This window comes from Aythya fuligula, chromosome 3 (genome assembly GCF_009819795.1).
Source record: "Aythya fuligula isolate bAytFul2 chromosome 3, bAytFul2.pri, whole genome shotgun sequence".
NCBI lineage: Eukaryota > Metazoa > Chordata > Aves > Anseriformes > Anatidae > Aythya > Aythya fuligula.
In genome coordinates, this window is record NC_045561.1 from 52,208,635 (window position 1) to 52,224,512 (window position 15,878).

At 37.5% G+C, this 15,878-nt stretch overlaps 1 protein-coding gene across 1 annotated transcript in view; it reads right to left on the reverse strand.

Moving 5' to 3' along the window:
* Positions 1-15,878, reverse strand: part of SYNE1 (spectrin repeat containing nuclear envelope protein 1) — a 257,346-nt gene that overhangs the window by 63,735 nt on the left and 177,733 nt on the right. Inside the window, 10 exon segments of the mRNA XM_032185747.1 lie at positions 2,058-2,234; positions 3,302-3,451; positions 4,410-4,592; positions 5,663-5,795; positions 6,813-7,009; positions 9,787-9,918; positions 10,313-10,486; positions 11,158-11,358; positions 13,770-13,889; positions 15,457-15,558. Coding sequence (XP_032041638.1) covers positions 2,058-2,234; positions 3,302-3,451; positions 4,410-4,592; positions 5,663-5,795; positions 6,813-7,009; positions 9,787-9,918; positions 10,313-10,486; positions 11,158-11,358; positions 13,770-13,889; positions 15,457-15,558 — 1,569 coding nt within the window.

A 15,878-nucleotide genomic window follows, 5' to 3' on the forward strand; every position in this document is an offset into this window, starting at 1 on the left:
AATCTTAATTAGAACTGTTTGAGGATGTGATTGTCAATTGACCACAGTGACAAGACAGCTGTGAGCAAAGTGAGGAAAGCAAATAGCAGACTAAAGATCCCTAGGAGTTTGGGATAGCAGACTTTGTTTTGTCCAAGGAACCGTGATCCCATGGGAGGCTGTAGAGAAAGGCAAAGGAGAAACTGGATGCTCTTCAAGGACATCTTCCTCAAGTCACAAAAATGACCCAACCCAGGCTACAAGGAAACAGGACAGCATAGTTTAGAAGTTTGGGTTGAAGTGAGAACTTTTTACAGAGCTAAAAAGGAAAAAGAAGTATGCATGGAAAATGGGTTACGAAAAATGGACATACATGTAAAAGCATTGCCTGGCTGCGTAGGGCTGTTGTTAGGAAAGCAAAATTTTGGCTGGAGTTAACTAGTGAGGGACAGAACCCTTCTTGCTAATCTTTGCAAGTACATCAGCAACTAATGGGAAACCACAGAATAATCTGAGGCACACCGTGTCTTCTGTGCTCTGATCCTACTGCCAACATCTCATGCCTCCTAGGTCTTCTGGCAGACTCTGTACTAGCCATGGTAGAGGAGAAAAGAATTAGGAGCTACTTATGTAAGGTCGACATGTAAAAGTCCACAGAACAAGACAGGCTGCATCCAGGGGTGCCAATGTCATTGCAAGGTAGCTATCACTTTGAAAGGGCAGTTGGAAGAGGTTTCTGGTGACTGGAAAAAAGGCTACATTGCAAATCCTGTCAGAAATGTGGAAATGTCCACATGCATGAAGAATAAGAAGTAATAAGTACAGCCTTACTAAGGGTAAACTGTGCCTAAACTAACTGGTCAACTGCTGTGATTATATGATGGACAAATGGAGAGTAGTGGATGCTGTTTGACTTGGCTTTAGCAATGTTTTTGATATGGATGCTATATCATCTTTATAGCAAAACTTAGGACAGATAGTTTCAATGGGAGGTATAAAAGTGAATGAACACTTTTGGAGTCATCAGCCTTAAAGGTCAATGGTAAACACTTCAACGTCCATCTGGCAGTCATTTACAAGATGCATCATCATAGGGTTGATGTTGTTTTATATGTTAGAAGTTGATATTGTTTTATCTGTTACTTCTTCTAACTCATAAAACACATGCTTATATGTTTATATGTTTTATGAGTTAGAAGTGTTTGATATGCTGGAGAGTAGGGTTGCCATTCATAGAAATGTAAATAAGGTGGAGGAATGGATTTGGGAATCCTCATGAAAATCAGCGAAGACAAACGTAAAGTCCTGCACCTGGGACAAAGTAACATGCAACAGTGCAGGCTGGCAGCAGGCTAGCAGCAAGCTGGATAGAACGCAACTTTGTTGAAAAGGGCATAGGGGCTATGATGGGCAATAACTTGAACGCAATCAATAGATCAGAAGTGTGGACCTGTACTAACGAAGGCCAACTACATCCTCTGATAGATTATTGAAAGTGTGCCTCGCAAGTAAAAACAAGAGATTATTTCCCTCTCCTTGACTCTTGTGATCCATTTTGGGCCCTTTCTATTGACAAACTGGTGAACAGGCACTAAGGTTGTTAGGGAGCCGAAGCACATGACATACTAGGAGAGGTTTTCTTCATTCAGCCTGAGAAAAGAAGGTTAAGGAAGCATCTCTTTGTGCTCTTCCAGTCCTTATGTGTGTGCTCCTTTAGACAAGATGGAGGCAAAATCTATTTGGAGGTGCACAGTGAAAAGAGAAGAGACAACAATCACAAGCTGCAACAATGGAAATTCTGTTTGGGCATAAGGCAAAAACCTGTTCTTCACAGGAATAGGGGATAGTAGTTAAATATAAAAACAGGCTCCTCAGAGAGGCTGTAGAATCTCCATCCTTGTAGATTTTCAGAACTCAGCTAAGCAAGTCCCTGTGCAATCTCATCTAATGGTAAAGTGAGCTCTGTTTGAGCAGGACGTTGGACTAGATGACCTGCAGAGACTTCTAGTCATTACTATCTGACATTTGCATGTGTTTTGACAGTTTACTTCAGAGCAGCGGTAGGTTTTCCTCTTTACCTTTTCCATTACCAGGCCTTGCAGGATCTGCCAACGTCTATTCATTGCTCCGAGTTGTTCTGCAAAATCAGTTTTGTCGCTACGTTTACTTTCAACATCCTGGCTGCTAATCTGTAGCACAGATTGGTTCACAAAATCTACCGTCAACTGTTTGCAATTTAAATCTATCTTGAAACCCTAGTAAAAAAAGAAGGGAATAAAAAAAAATGTATCATCATTATTTAACTTCCTCGAGAACAGAGGAGGAAAACGTTCACAGATTACAACTCTACCACAATTTTCCTAAAGTTTTTCTAGCATTGGAACAACAATTAAAAACATTGATATTTGTTTTCTAAATATTGAGAATAAAGACTTCAATACATTGTCTTTGGAATAAAGAATCTGTTTTCTCTGAAGTAAATGATTAAAATGCAACAGTAAACATATTGGTCTCAAGGATATGATTTAAGAAAAACTGTCTGTTTAAAAAAATTATTCACTTTATTTAGTATAAAACTTTTTTCTACACCAAGAGGTAATACAGAAGATATTACAAACAGAGAAGAAGAATAACCAAGAACTGCTTTTTTCAGGAGACTCATGAAGACTAAAGGTGAAGTATCTGCCTTTCATGTAACATGTACAAATATCTGGAAGGTATCATAATAAATATTCTTCAGAAGGATAAAACTGATGTGACACTGAAAATAGAGTCTTCGGGTGCATATCTACTACAGGAGTACTACCAATCTGGTTAAAGATTTGAGATTGTTCTTTATCTATTCTCCTCAATAGTTATCACAAGAAACAGCATCTTTCATTTTCACTTCAGATACTGATTAAAATGATCTTGATTTGTAAAGAAATGAATGAAAACACCTTTCATTCAAGAACAGGCTATGCTTTGAGGAGAGGGAGATACCATGCAAAAAATTCATGAAAGCACATATACAAAGTGCTTTGTGGTTTTGGATGAAAGTCAGATCTAATAACATTTCATCATGTGAATATTGCTTTGGATTAACTGGAAATTAAGGTAAGTACATTAAAAATTACATTCCTGCCATAAACAGCAGAGTAAAAGTATTTTTTGTTTCTTTTCCACTGTGTCAAATATCACCCAGTTTTATCTAGTGTACAACTCTAACCACTCCACAGTGTAAATACTTTTTTATCTACTTAAGTCAATTATACTTTACACATGTATATATATTTAGTGGAGATAATTAGAAAAGAAAATCCATAACATTTCCATGATATACCTTGTACTTTTGGACATAATCCTGAACGGCCTTCTGTCCTACTACATTCTTTATATTCTCTTCATCTTGCTGAATAACATTTTCCATCAGGGAAATCCAGCTCATAACTTCAGTGATGGCATGGCGAGAAGGAATTCTGTCCATCTGTAGCTGTAGAAATAACAGACAATGTCGTGAAGAAAATGGATAAGAACCCCTTGCTTTGCATTACCATAGTATACGTTCCTTTACCTGCTCTTATTATCATGTACATCCCTAAAACATTATTGAAGTTTATAAGACAATGAAGTAAAAGAAATTATAGCTTTTAATATGAAATACATTGTATAACTTCATACATCTTAATAAGAAAACATTCTATTAAAGGTTTATTATTTCTGTTCTTCATTGTGCAAAGAAACTGGACAAACCCAAAGATTCCATTTTGGCTTCCAAAAAGCTATGCATTCTCACTCCATAATTCTGTACTGGGTTTATGTAGCTCAACTTTAAGCTATACTTTTTCAGTCCTTGTAAATGGCTAGTGAGTAGGCCAATCGAAAATAATTTTCTACTACTCTTCTTTTGGAGGTGATTTCTAAATGGGCTTATTTTGAAAAGTACCTGATTTTTTCTTAAAAGACTTTTTTCTTAAAAAACATTTGATACACTGGTGTAACTGGCTTAAATACAGTTACTTGGAAATGTACTCTAAGACTTTTGTTTAGGTAGATTTATATATTTTGCATTACAAGATGGTTCAGAGAACGACTAAATTAAATTATTTTGGCAAATATAATAAGTCTCGTAAACATCTTATACTCTTCACCTATGGCGGCTATGGTTTTTTGTTTGTTTGTTTTTTTTTTTTTTTTAATCTTATCTACTTGTTCTTTAAAATGTAACCTGTGTAACTCATAAAGTCTGAAAGTAGCACCTATTGGTGCTAGACACTATGAGTAGACAGGATTTAGACAAGAGTGTAAGCTTTCCCACACTAAAATGAATGTAATGTTCCTATCTTGCTCACATGGATAGGCAGGAAGGGAGCAACCATGTCTCAGAGAAAGTGCCAACTGTATGGTTTGAATTTTTTGGAATATTAAAAGCCATCACTGTGCTTCCTTACTTGGTGCAATTTCTCTTGTACCGCTGGGATTTGTGTGAGCAACTCTGTCCACTGACTGTCAATCTGGGATAATCCTGCACGCAATGCTGCTGTATCCACCTTTTTCAGTCTGAGGAGCTGGTTCCCAGTACTGAGGACAGAAGATTTCTGTGATGATTTAGCATCCACTTCTTTTGAAAACTCCTGTAAACAGAATCATTTTTTTGTGGAGATAAACAGTTTACTGTACTTAAATCTTTACCTCAGAAAGCTAAGAATACCCTCATTTCTCTTCAAAAACACGTTTTCTATTAGTGTTTATGAGCTATACTTCAAATCAAGTGAAAATATAAACTGTTTTTAATCATAAAAATAATACAGTTCTGAATTGCACCGGGGGTGCAATAACCCCAAGCAGAGCTACAGGCTGGGAGATGAGTGGTTGGAAAGCTGCCAGGCGGAGAATGACCTGGGAGTATAGGTGGATAGTCACCTGAATATGAGCCAGCAGTGTGCTCAGGTGGCCAAGAAGGCCAACAGCATCCTGGCTTGCATAAGAAGCAGTGTGGCCAGCAGGTCCAGGGAAGTGATCGTTCCCCTGTACTCAGCTCTGGTGAGGCCGCTCCTCGAGTGCTCTGTTCAGTTTTGGGCCCCTCGCTACAAGAAGGACATTGAGGTGCTCGAAAGAGTCCAGAGAAGGGTGACGAAGATGGTGAGGGGTCTGGAGAACAAGTCCTGTGAGGAGCGGCTGAGGGAGCTGGGTTTGTTCAGCCTGGAGAAAAGGAAGCTCAGGGGCGACCTTATCACTCTCTGTAAGTACATTAAAGGAGGCTGTAGCGAAGTGGGGGTTGGTCTATTCTCCCACGTGCCTGGTGACAGGACAAGGGGGAATGGGCTAAAGTTGCGTCAGGGGAGTTTTAGGTTGGCTATTAGGAAGAACTTCTTTTCTGAGAGGGTTGTGAGGCATTGGAATGGGCCGCCCAGGGAAGTGGTGTCTCCATCCCTGGGTGTCTTTAAAAGACGTTTAGATGTAGAGCTTAGTGATATGGTTTAGTGGAGGACTTGTTAGTGTTAGGTCAGAGGTTGGACTCGATGATCTTGAGGTCTCTTCCAACCTAGACAATTCTGTGATTTTGTAATGTGCAAACACACCAGCTCATCTACAGAAATAATATTTTTTTTTTTTGCATGCTCTACTTAATGACCATTTCATTGCTACACTTTTTATTTGTAATTTGAGAAAAAAAAATGTCCTAGACTTGTGACTGACTTACTAGAAAGGAATTCAGGTGGTCTCGGACAGTTTCAAGTTCCTGAGGAACTGTCAGAGACTGTTGGCTCCAGAACTCAAGTCGCTCCTTTGCAGATTGTAACCAATGTGTCAGTTCAGCAGATTCACTCTGATACCTGTAAAAATATTTACAGAAAACTAAAACAGTCATTGTCACTTCTTGCATCCAGTGGAGTAGTCTCTCTTCCACGTGTTAAGAGAAAGATATGATAAGATATGATTGTAAAGAAATATTTTTTCTTTCCTTTATCAACTTTCAGAAAAGCATGATTTAATTTTTAAGAAAGGTTGCTCTTATTTTAGCTATCACATCTACAATTCTTAATGGTGACTTCTTTTTGCCTTTTAGAAAAAACAATCTCCTAACAGACTGGTAACTAGGTTACTAACCTTTTGGAGGAAGCTCTAATAGCACCATTCCACACCAAACAAACGCAAACAATCACATTTTTTTGTTTTCCATTAGAAGTCTCAATCTTCCAAAAACTTTAGCACGAGTCATCTTATATCAGAAACGTAATGCTTTTGTCAGAAACTATCTTCATATCATTCCATATGCTAAGCAACTAATCAAATGTCAGAATGAGAGTGCTTCCATATAAACTTTATATAAAAATCCTCTTATGTGTCTCTCTTGAAAGGCTAGTGAGCCGACAAGTCAGGGACATTATGAATAATAGAGAAAGTTTCTATATCACTTAGAGAATTCATTTCAAAAGGGGTGCATGAACACTGCTAAAAGCTCCCTTCCCTATATGCAATGGCACAGAAACACAAGTACCCAGCAGCGGCAATATCTCTACCAGAACATCGTGAGTATACTCATACTGTCTAGCAAAGCACACACCCCTTTTCAGCACTATATATAGAGAGAGGACTTATAATTTTGTTATCTTATCAAGATATCTTTCTGACTTCTCACCAACTGTTATTTGGTGCATGATTTATTGTAAATGAGAGAGTATGAGAGCATTTGCATAGAACAAAACTAGGATATGGTAGACTAGTTAAACCATCACATACATTTTAAAGAACTTTCTTTTAAGTATGGAATTTAATAGTTCTGGGTTCAGAATGCCTTTGACTTCAACAAGTGCAATTGAAGATTATAACATTCACTATATCAGCATCACCTGGTCCAGTGCTTCAGTATTGTCTCCAGCCTGTGAAGCTCCTTGTTAACCTTGCTGGTGTTACTTAGCCAGTGGTCTCCTAGTTGGTTCAGCTGGCTTTCGAGATCTGAGCAACTAACAGAAAAAAGGAGCCTTTTCCCATCATCTAGCACCTGGTCTAATTTAGGTTGGTATTCAGTCAGATTAGATCTCAGATGCTGGAATGACAGAAGAGAGACAGTTAGGTCTGCAGGTCTCCACTACCATGCTTTTTCAATATTCCATTTTCTTTTATTGCATTTTGTAGCATATCCAATGTCATTACCGCAAATCTCATTTTTTCCCCTCCGTAACAGTTCTAGAATGCCTGAGATTCAACATGCAGGTAATCTACTCACAATCTGAATGTGCTGCAACAAGTCCCCTCACTTCAGTATGTCTATTAACATCTCCCTCTGATTAATTTCTCCTTGGTGTGAATATTTTACAATAGAAAAGTACAAATTCAAAGGAATCTTAGAGGGCAACATCACTTCTAAGAGAAATTGATTAAAAAGTCATAACTTAATCTTCCATCTGCTCAGAGTTCTACTATACTGAAATTTAAAGATGCCCAAGATGCTAATGCAGGTACCATACTGCAGCCCTTCAATGTCTATCTTCAGTTATCTAACCACCTAATCTTTACTACGAAAGAGAAGCTCTACCCACCCATCCAAATAGTAGAGCACAACAACTGTTAATACTCTGACCCTGAATCCAACTGGGAGGAGAGGCAGATTTTATAGAAATGGTGACTTCTGGATGGGTAAAGAATTTGTATATGTGGGCAAACAAACCTCCCAAATTCTGCTATCATCACATAAGTAGTACAAATTTTCAAAAGTATCTGCATATCTGACTAGGCAATATGTACATGCATTCTGACTTTTCAGTTATGCTAAAACAGTCTGAAGATAAAATGTACAAAGCTATCAATGTTATGGTGAGTACATAAACTTTCTATTGCTCTTCCTATTTTCTCTTTCACATAAACAAAGCTTTGATAGATTAATATTTTTTTATATTTTTATATGTTTACAAATGTATTTACATATAACATACATAACATAACATAACATAAATGTGTAAATTCTAGAGAGTAACATAAATTTCCAAGACAGACATAAATTACATATGATTAATTTTAAATCTAAAAATGGCCACAGAGAGAGGAAAGAAAAAATGGTATTAAAAGTTATGCTATATCAGAATCTGAAAATCTGGATTCGAAGAACACAATTTATCAAACTGATAAGGGAGACAAAAGAGAAAAACATAAACAATGCCTAGTATTAAACAAAACCAAAACACAATGGATAATAACCCCCTCCTACCATTACAAAAGCATAAAGCTGTCTGGTAAAAGAACATGTATTAAACTCAGAATAGGAAAGAATGTAAAGTAAATTTGCAAGAAAAATGTAGCAGACATTTTTCTGAAAACAAAACACCACAAACACAACTGAAGTATCTTGTGTATTACAAGACAAAGACAAAACACTAGACCAGAATTTTCATTTTGAGAACAGACTGAAAAAACAGGATGTGGCAAAAATCTATATTTAAACTACTAGTTCTTATTGCAGGTGAGAAAGAGGAAGACAACTTGGGGAACTTCAGGCTGTTCAGCCTCATCTTGCTCCCTGGAAAGATCATGGAGTACATCTTGGAATCCATTTCCAAGCACAAAAAAGAGAAAAAGTAATCAAGAGTACTCAGCATGGATTCGCTAACTTAACTGCCTTCTATGATAAAATTACTCTCTCTGTGGATGAGACAGACTTCAGTATGGCCTTTGATAATGTCTCTTTACAACACTCTCCTCTGGTAGCTAAGAGGGGGTTGGAGAAATGGACAGTTATATGGGTTACATTGCTGGTCTTAAAGAGTAATGATCAAAGGCTTGATGTCTGTCTCAGAGACAGTAATGAACAAGTACTCCAAGGACTGTTGATATTGGAGCCCAAATAACTTCAACATCTTAGTTAATGGCATGGATGATGACATGGAGCATTCCTCAGTAAATTCATGGATGACACTAATATATGTGGAGTGGTTGACACACACATGAAAAGGCAGGCTCTTAGTCCAGAGACACTTTGATAAAAGTTGAGGTTGGAGGCAGCAGAAACCTCAGAAGGTTCAAATGAAGTAGAAATTTTGTACCTTGGGCAGAATAACCCTGTTTTTAAGTACAGGCTAGGAAGGGAACAATTTGTCTTTAATTTTGCAACTAACATAACAATGGCATCTATAACATAAAGTGCCATATCATGTAACACTAACATAACAACAGCATCATTAATAAGGAAAACCACAGCACTGGCCTACACTAGTAGGAATGTGGACAACAGACTTAGGTTATTTTCTTATCCCCATCTGTATTGTGCTGTTAAATCCTCATCTAGTGCATTCAATTTTGACCTGTCTTCACCTCCCACTACATTCAAGAAGAAGAAACTGGTTGGGGTCTGGTGCAGAGCTGTTAAGATGTTCAAGGACCTGCAGCACATGATCTTTAAAATGAGGATTAGGGAGGTATGCATGTTTTAGGTTGAGAAAGCAGAGGCTAAAGGCTAGTATAACAAAGACCTACAACTATTTGAAGCAGAATGTAAAATATAATGGACATAAATGTTCCCATATTATGGAGATAAATGCTCCTCAGTAAAGACACATAATATAAAAAGGATTAATGGCCACAAGCTGCAAGTTGGAAGGTTTAGATCAGACATTAGAGAAAACCTTTTCAGTAGAAGACTGTGCAGCACTGCAACTGGTCCCCACCTCATCTGTGGGATCTCTGTTATTGGACGTTTCCAAAACTATGGCTGATCCAGCCCATTATAACTGTCCTGCTTCAAGTGGGAGGTGGTACTCCCATGAGAATGATGACTTTCAGAGGTACTCTTCCACCTAACTTTTCCATCAAGAATGACTAAAAAGCACCAACCTGAAAAAGTGCAATCCGACCTCTGAGCTTGTCCTCCGTTTCTTCCACCAAACCAACAGTAGGGATATTACCTTCAACAGACTCCAGCTGTCTGGTAAGTTCCTGGTAATCTTCATCCAGATGCATCCAGGTCTACAAACGGAAATTACCCACACGTATGGTGATTACTGACCTGGGTGTCTAGAACATTTTATTCCTGAGAAAAATGCTATAGCTGTACTGTTGTAAATGTACATAAATAGCAGTACAAACATCTCGTGAATCTACAATAAAACACCATCTCTTCATCAAACCCAGCTTTTGGTCAGAACACAATTGTCATGTCAAGCAAAGTAGCTCTTTCAAACTTAGAGGCACACAATTGGTGTCACCTGACGTTCCCAAAACAGAGGTTACATGCTGTCCCTCGGTCTCCTGTGTATGAAAAACGGGACTGACATCCATTTTTGTCCAGGAAATCAACATTGTAGGATATCCTGGTTGTTGACTACAATAGACATACAGAAAATAACACAGAGATCCTCACCTCTAGAATGTATTCCAGCTCCACACCTCGTTTATGGGCCAGCTTTAATACAGCTGAAGCTTGTGTCATTAGCTCTGAATGAGACTGAGTTTCCTTCAAGAGGGCAAAGCTACTCATCTTTCTAAAGAGTGTTTCCGTAAGGATCATGTGAGACTCCAACCCCTGAAAATATTCCTGAGAAGTTTGGATGTGGGGGAGGAGGAGGATAGAAAAAGGAAAGTGCAATTGTTACATAATTCATTACCACTAAAACAATATCTTACGACAATAGCAGTAAAATCAAGTATCTGCAGACGTAGAAATAGGTAAACTTTTCCTTCCACCAACATTTCACAAAATCCATTACACAATATAAAAAGGACAATAGCTTTTTTAAAGAAAGAGGTCATCCTTTACATGCAAATTCTACCCTCTCATTCCATTAAAAAAATAGCTTAAATCAGATATAAACTACCTAAAAGTTCTGCCAAATAAAAAACTGTGGACTTGCTGTACATGGTCTTTCTATATTTTATGGGTGTTATTAGCAAACTTAAATTTCCATTAGAAAACAAATGGAGCAATGGAAGAAATTGCTAGGTAGCATAACAACCCAATAATAGGAACTTGCTATTAAAATGGTAAAGCTATTATGACCCAGCTGGTTTACCTGCAATACAGCATTGGAAAGTCATTCAGTCAAAATAGTTTGTTGATAACAATTTTAAAAAGAGTAATTTTAATATATCTTGATTTAACACTGACTCACCATTCAGAAAAGGTCCTGAACATTAATTCAAGGTTAGCAATTTATCATATCCAATCTTACAGTTGCGATTAGTCCTGAATATGTCGCTGATTCTTACCTTATGTTTGTCAAGTAGCAACTGAACCTCTTCCTTAGAAGCAACAATCATTTTCTGGTCACCAACCATCTTTTCTTGGCCTGTTTCTACCAGGTCAGCCAGGTCCTGCAAAGCCCGTTCATACTGTCTCTTAAGAGCCAGGTTCTGGTTCAGGTCACTCCGTCTGGATCCAATGATCTTCATCACTTCATCATACGTATCCTTGGGGGAAAAAAGCAGCAGTAATGATCCTTATTTCCCACCTTACATATCTACCTAACAGCTACTTTAATTGTCAGTATATTCCATAATAGCATAATATCTCAGCTCAAAAAGACTATGCAGATAGTCTTAACTCATAAATTAATAACTCAGCATTTAAAGAGAGGAAAGATAAGTAGCACTTGTAAGTATTTCAAGTGTATGCATTTGGGAACAAAATTAGCAAAGTCCCTAAGACTGGCTTTAAGAAGCAAAGAATTGGGGTAACTGCTCTTAAGTCATCAAAAAACAGCACAATGTGGCTGCAGGACACTGAAGATGCTGTTTATGTTTTGCTTCTTATATTGCAACAGGTTGGACTGATTCCATCACGGCTACAGGTTACAGGCATCTTGAAGCCAGGTTTATCTCCATTTGCTGCTGCAGAACAATCAGAGTTTAGAGTTAAACCCCAGATCTATGCCATAGCAGCTTATTCTTAGCAACAAAAGTACATACTAAAAATAAAAAAAGTGTATATTTCAGCATGCCAATTCTGTGAAATTCAAAATGAGCCAGCTGAGAGAACCTCATAGCTACTCCTCAGCTTGTATACATCAACCCCAGAAGTGAGAGCAACCTACAGATGTTTTCCTTCATATGAGCAGGACTCTTTACTTGTTTTGGTCTCAAGAATTACATTCTCAGAACATATATCTAATTGTGAGGATAACCCAAGACTTTTGATGGGCAAAGACTTGTCTCATCTTATTGAAGACAAGGCATCCAAAACAAAATACCTCTAAGACCAGCCAGCGCTACAGCAAAGTACCCACCCTGGACTGAAGTTGTCTCTCCCAGATCTAGAGACAATTGTGAGAAACGTGAATGTACAAAAGCAAACGGAAGGCTTTTTTTTTTTTTTTTTTTTTTTTTCAATTGAGGTAAAGGGGAGAGGAATACGTACACATAATATGACAATGAAAACAAACAAACAAACAAACAAACAAAAACACCAAAAAAACAGGAGCCTCTTGGAACAAAAGGATAAAGAAATGAAATAAAGATGCCTTTTACGCAAAATCTGTGTCATTAATTTTTAATTGAGATTACTGTTTTGCTGGCTTAAGTTTATGTTCTACGTTGTGTTGGCTTTGTCTGGGATGGAGTCACCTTTCCCTACAGCAGCCCACACAGTGCTGTGCTCTGCACTTGTAGCTGGAACAGCACTGATACCACTCCAGTGTTGTGTCTATTGCTGCATAGTGCTGGCACAGCATCAGGATTCCTTCCAAGCCCCCAAGAGCCAGCAGGCTGGGGGTGGGCAAGTGACGAGGAGGGGACATCGCCAGGGCAACTGACCTAAACCAATCAAAGGGATATTCCATAATACCTGATGTCACACTCAGCAATAAAAGGGGGGGCTCTCGTGGGGGAGGGGGCTGTTCCTCCTGAACAACCACTATGCATTTTGAGGCCCTGCTTTCCAGGACGTGGCCGAACATCGCTTGTTGATGGGAAGTAGAGAATAATATTTTTCCTTCTCTCTGTGCTTCCGCATGGACTCATTGTTTCTTTTTCTCCCCATTCTCTTTCCCTTTAATTAAACCTTTCTCATCTCAAACCTCGAGTTCTCTGTGTTGTATTTTCTCCCCCTTTCTCTTTGAGGAGAGGGGGAGTGAGAGAACGGTTGTGGTGGAGCTCAGCTGCCCACCTGAGTAAAACCACCACACAAATTCATCTGTTTTCTTTTTTTTTCAAGATTATTATTACATCATTATAAAGAGTAAAATTCAGTCATAAACCTTGTCATCTTTCACTACCCTACCTCAGCAAGAAACTGCTGACAAAGAAGATTCAACAACCTTAGAAAAGTTCTGGATTAATTTACCCTACATATACATGTATGTCAGGGAATCCTACCGCTTAGGTGTGTTCAAGACCATGTGTGCAGGAACATGAGAAAGTTTTTAAGTTTAGCATTATTTTAAGTTTAGCATTTTTGTGAAAGTGGAACATTTCCAGTTTCAGGTCATACTTAGCCTTTCTATACCCTACCCACTGCCATCTGCCTATTCCCCCAGCTTTACTTTTAAAATCAATGATGTGAGAAAGTTAAACCCCAAATCATGAGACAGTGGTGAGAACAGGGGTCAGTTTTCAACAAGCATTTATGTCTACATGTTTAAGTTCATCCATTTGAACAGGGACTCAAAACATGTTTTTGTGTGTTTCTATAATGGATGCTACTAATAGAGGTTAGACAATTTAAATAAGCTAAAGTAGAAAAAGTAAATGAACAAGGGAGAAAGCTTTCAATCTATTGTACACACTGAAATGCTTTCCTAAACTGCCTTATGAACAACAAAAAGGAGCATACTAACACCTTTCATATCACTAGCCAGCTCTAGGGTAGAACTTATGAACCTTACCTGGAGCTTAGATAGCTCTTGCACAGCAGGCTGGTCAATTTGCAGTTTCTCTACACGCTTTTTTAATTCACTGATTCCAGCATCTAGTTCTTTCAAACCTTCTTCTGCCTGCAGTATGACCTGTATTTGAAAATTAAATCATTTAATTTGAATGTTTAATAACAAAACTGTAACTGTCGTACATTAATATTTTATTCCATTTTTCTGCCTGAAGTATTTATCAGGCCTCTTCATACAATGAATCTGATATGATGAAACTTTAAAGGATACTATAAAGAAAAAATTCTATACTACATGATAGGATTTAAAGGATACTATAAAGAAAAACTCAAAGTTGAGTGAGCACAGCTTGTTTTTTAAAATGAAATACATTTTTTCTTTTTTAAATCGTAAGCCGTTTTAGTATCATAAGCTCTTATACAAAACCTTGATGTGAAGTTCCATGCTATTAATTATACAGAACAGGTATAAAAGGACTCTTAGTTGTTCTAACACCACCTTAGAACATTCTTTGTAGTAGCATTTATTCCTGTCATAGCTGAGCACCAAGCAAACAACCATCATAGCAGAAAACATGCATGATAGTAAAAGAGCTTTGTGCAGTTCCTCTAGAGGACCAGAATAGGGGCAATATTACAGTCAAGGAAAAGGAATTGCACATCCTCTTTTACACTTGGGAAGCTACAACTTAAGCATATAAATTGGTCTTTGCAAGGATACACAGGTGACAATTTTTTTTTTGTTTGTTTGTTTTTGTTAGCATGTTGTTGAATGGTGTTAAGCTGTGACATGGGAGATTCAGGCTGGATATCAGGAAAAGGTTCTTCACCAAGAGGGCTGTCACACTGGAACAGCCTTCCCAGAGACGTGGTCATGGCACCAAGCCTGTCGAAGTTTAAGAGGTGTTTGGACTACGCTCTTAGTCATATGGTCTGAATTTTTGGGTAGACCTGCCAGAAGTTGGACTTGATGATTCTTGTAGGTCCCTTCCAACTCAGGATGCTCTATGATTCTGTATTTCCCTATTTGATAGGTATATTAATCATATAGAAATTAATTTTAAACAACCTTTCACATCATGGGCAATAGAAAAGAGAGAGTGCTACCCCTCTTGTTTATATATGATTTTTTTTTGTTGTTGTTGTTGTTTTTGTTTTAAATTTGATTATCAAATATAAGAGACTCAATACTTCTGCTGAAGCCAAGAATACTTTAGCTGAAGGATAAGTCTCTTCCTCCCAGTCCCCTGCTGGTACCAGACAAATGTAGCTCTTGGGTAATGAGAAGTCTCTGCAGAAAATAACCCTTAGCATACTTCATTTAATTATCTCATTGTTGGCAAAACAGAAACAAGGAAACAGAATATATTTTGTCATGTTTTAACTAATTATTCATCAGGCAATTCCTGATTAAAACAAAACAAAACCACAATTATTGTCTTCAATTAAGTAAGAGTCAAGATGCCGCTATAAAGCAATGACAAAGAAAGTGCCTTTAGTTTTTAATAAAGTATATGAAACAAACAATTTAAAAATAACTTTAGATATTTTTTTCAAATTGGTAGAAAATAGTGTATGCATAACCAGTTTAGACCATACAAAGCAACTGCTCTCTAGAATCCATTTATACCTTGAAGAGAAACTTTACATCTTATTTATTTTGCCAAATAATAGACAGTTGTTAATACCTGCATTTGTTCTGTTTCTGGTTTCTCAGCTGCCTCTGTTAGTTTCTGTAGAACCAAGTATTTGTTATCAGCTAGTGATGTAAACAGGATCTTCACATCATTCTATAGGAGACAACAATGGCAAAAAATTATAGAAAATCTCTGCACAATGCAACCAAAAATGCCTTATGTTCCAAAAAGTTTAAAGCATTACAATGCTGCAATGTTAGCACTAAGGAATACAATCTATTCAAAACCGGAAGTGTCATAATTATCCAATGCAAAACATGCAACATAGCTGACAGTGGATAACTGGATATAAATGAGCAAAAAGTTAAAGCAACTCCTATTTAAAACAAAACCTATGAATATACTTCTGCTTTTCCTTTCCAGTTATATAATTAATAACCAAAGATCAGTTAGCTTTATTTAACAAAAATATT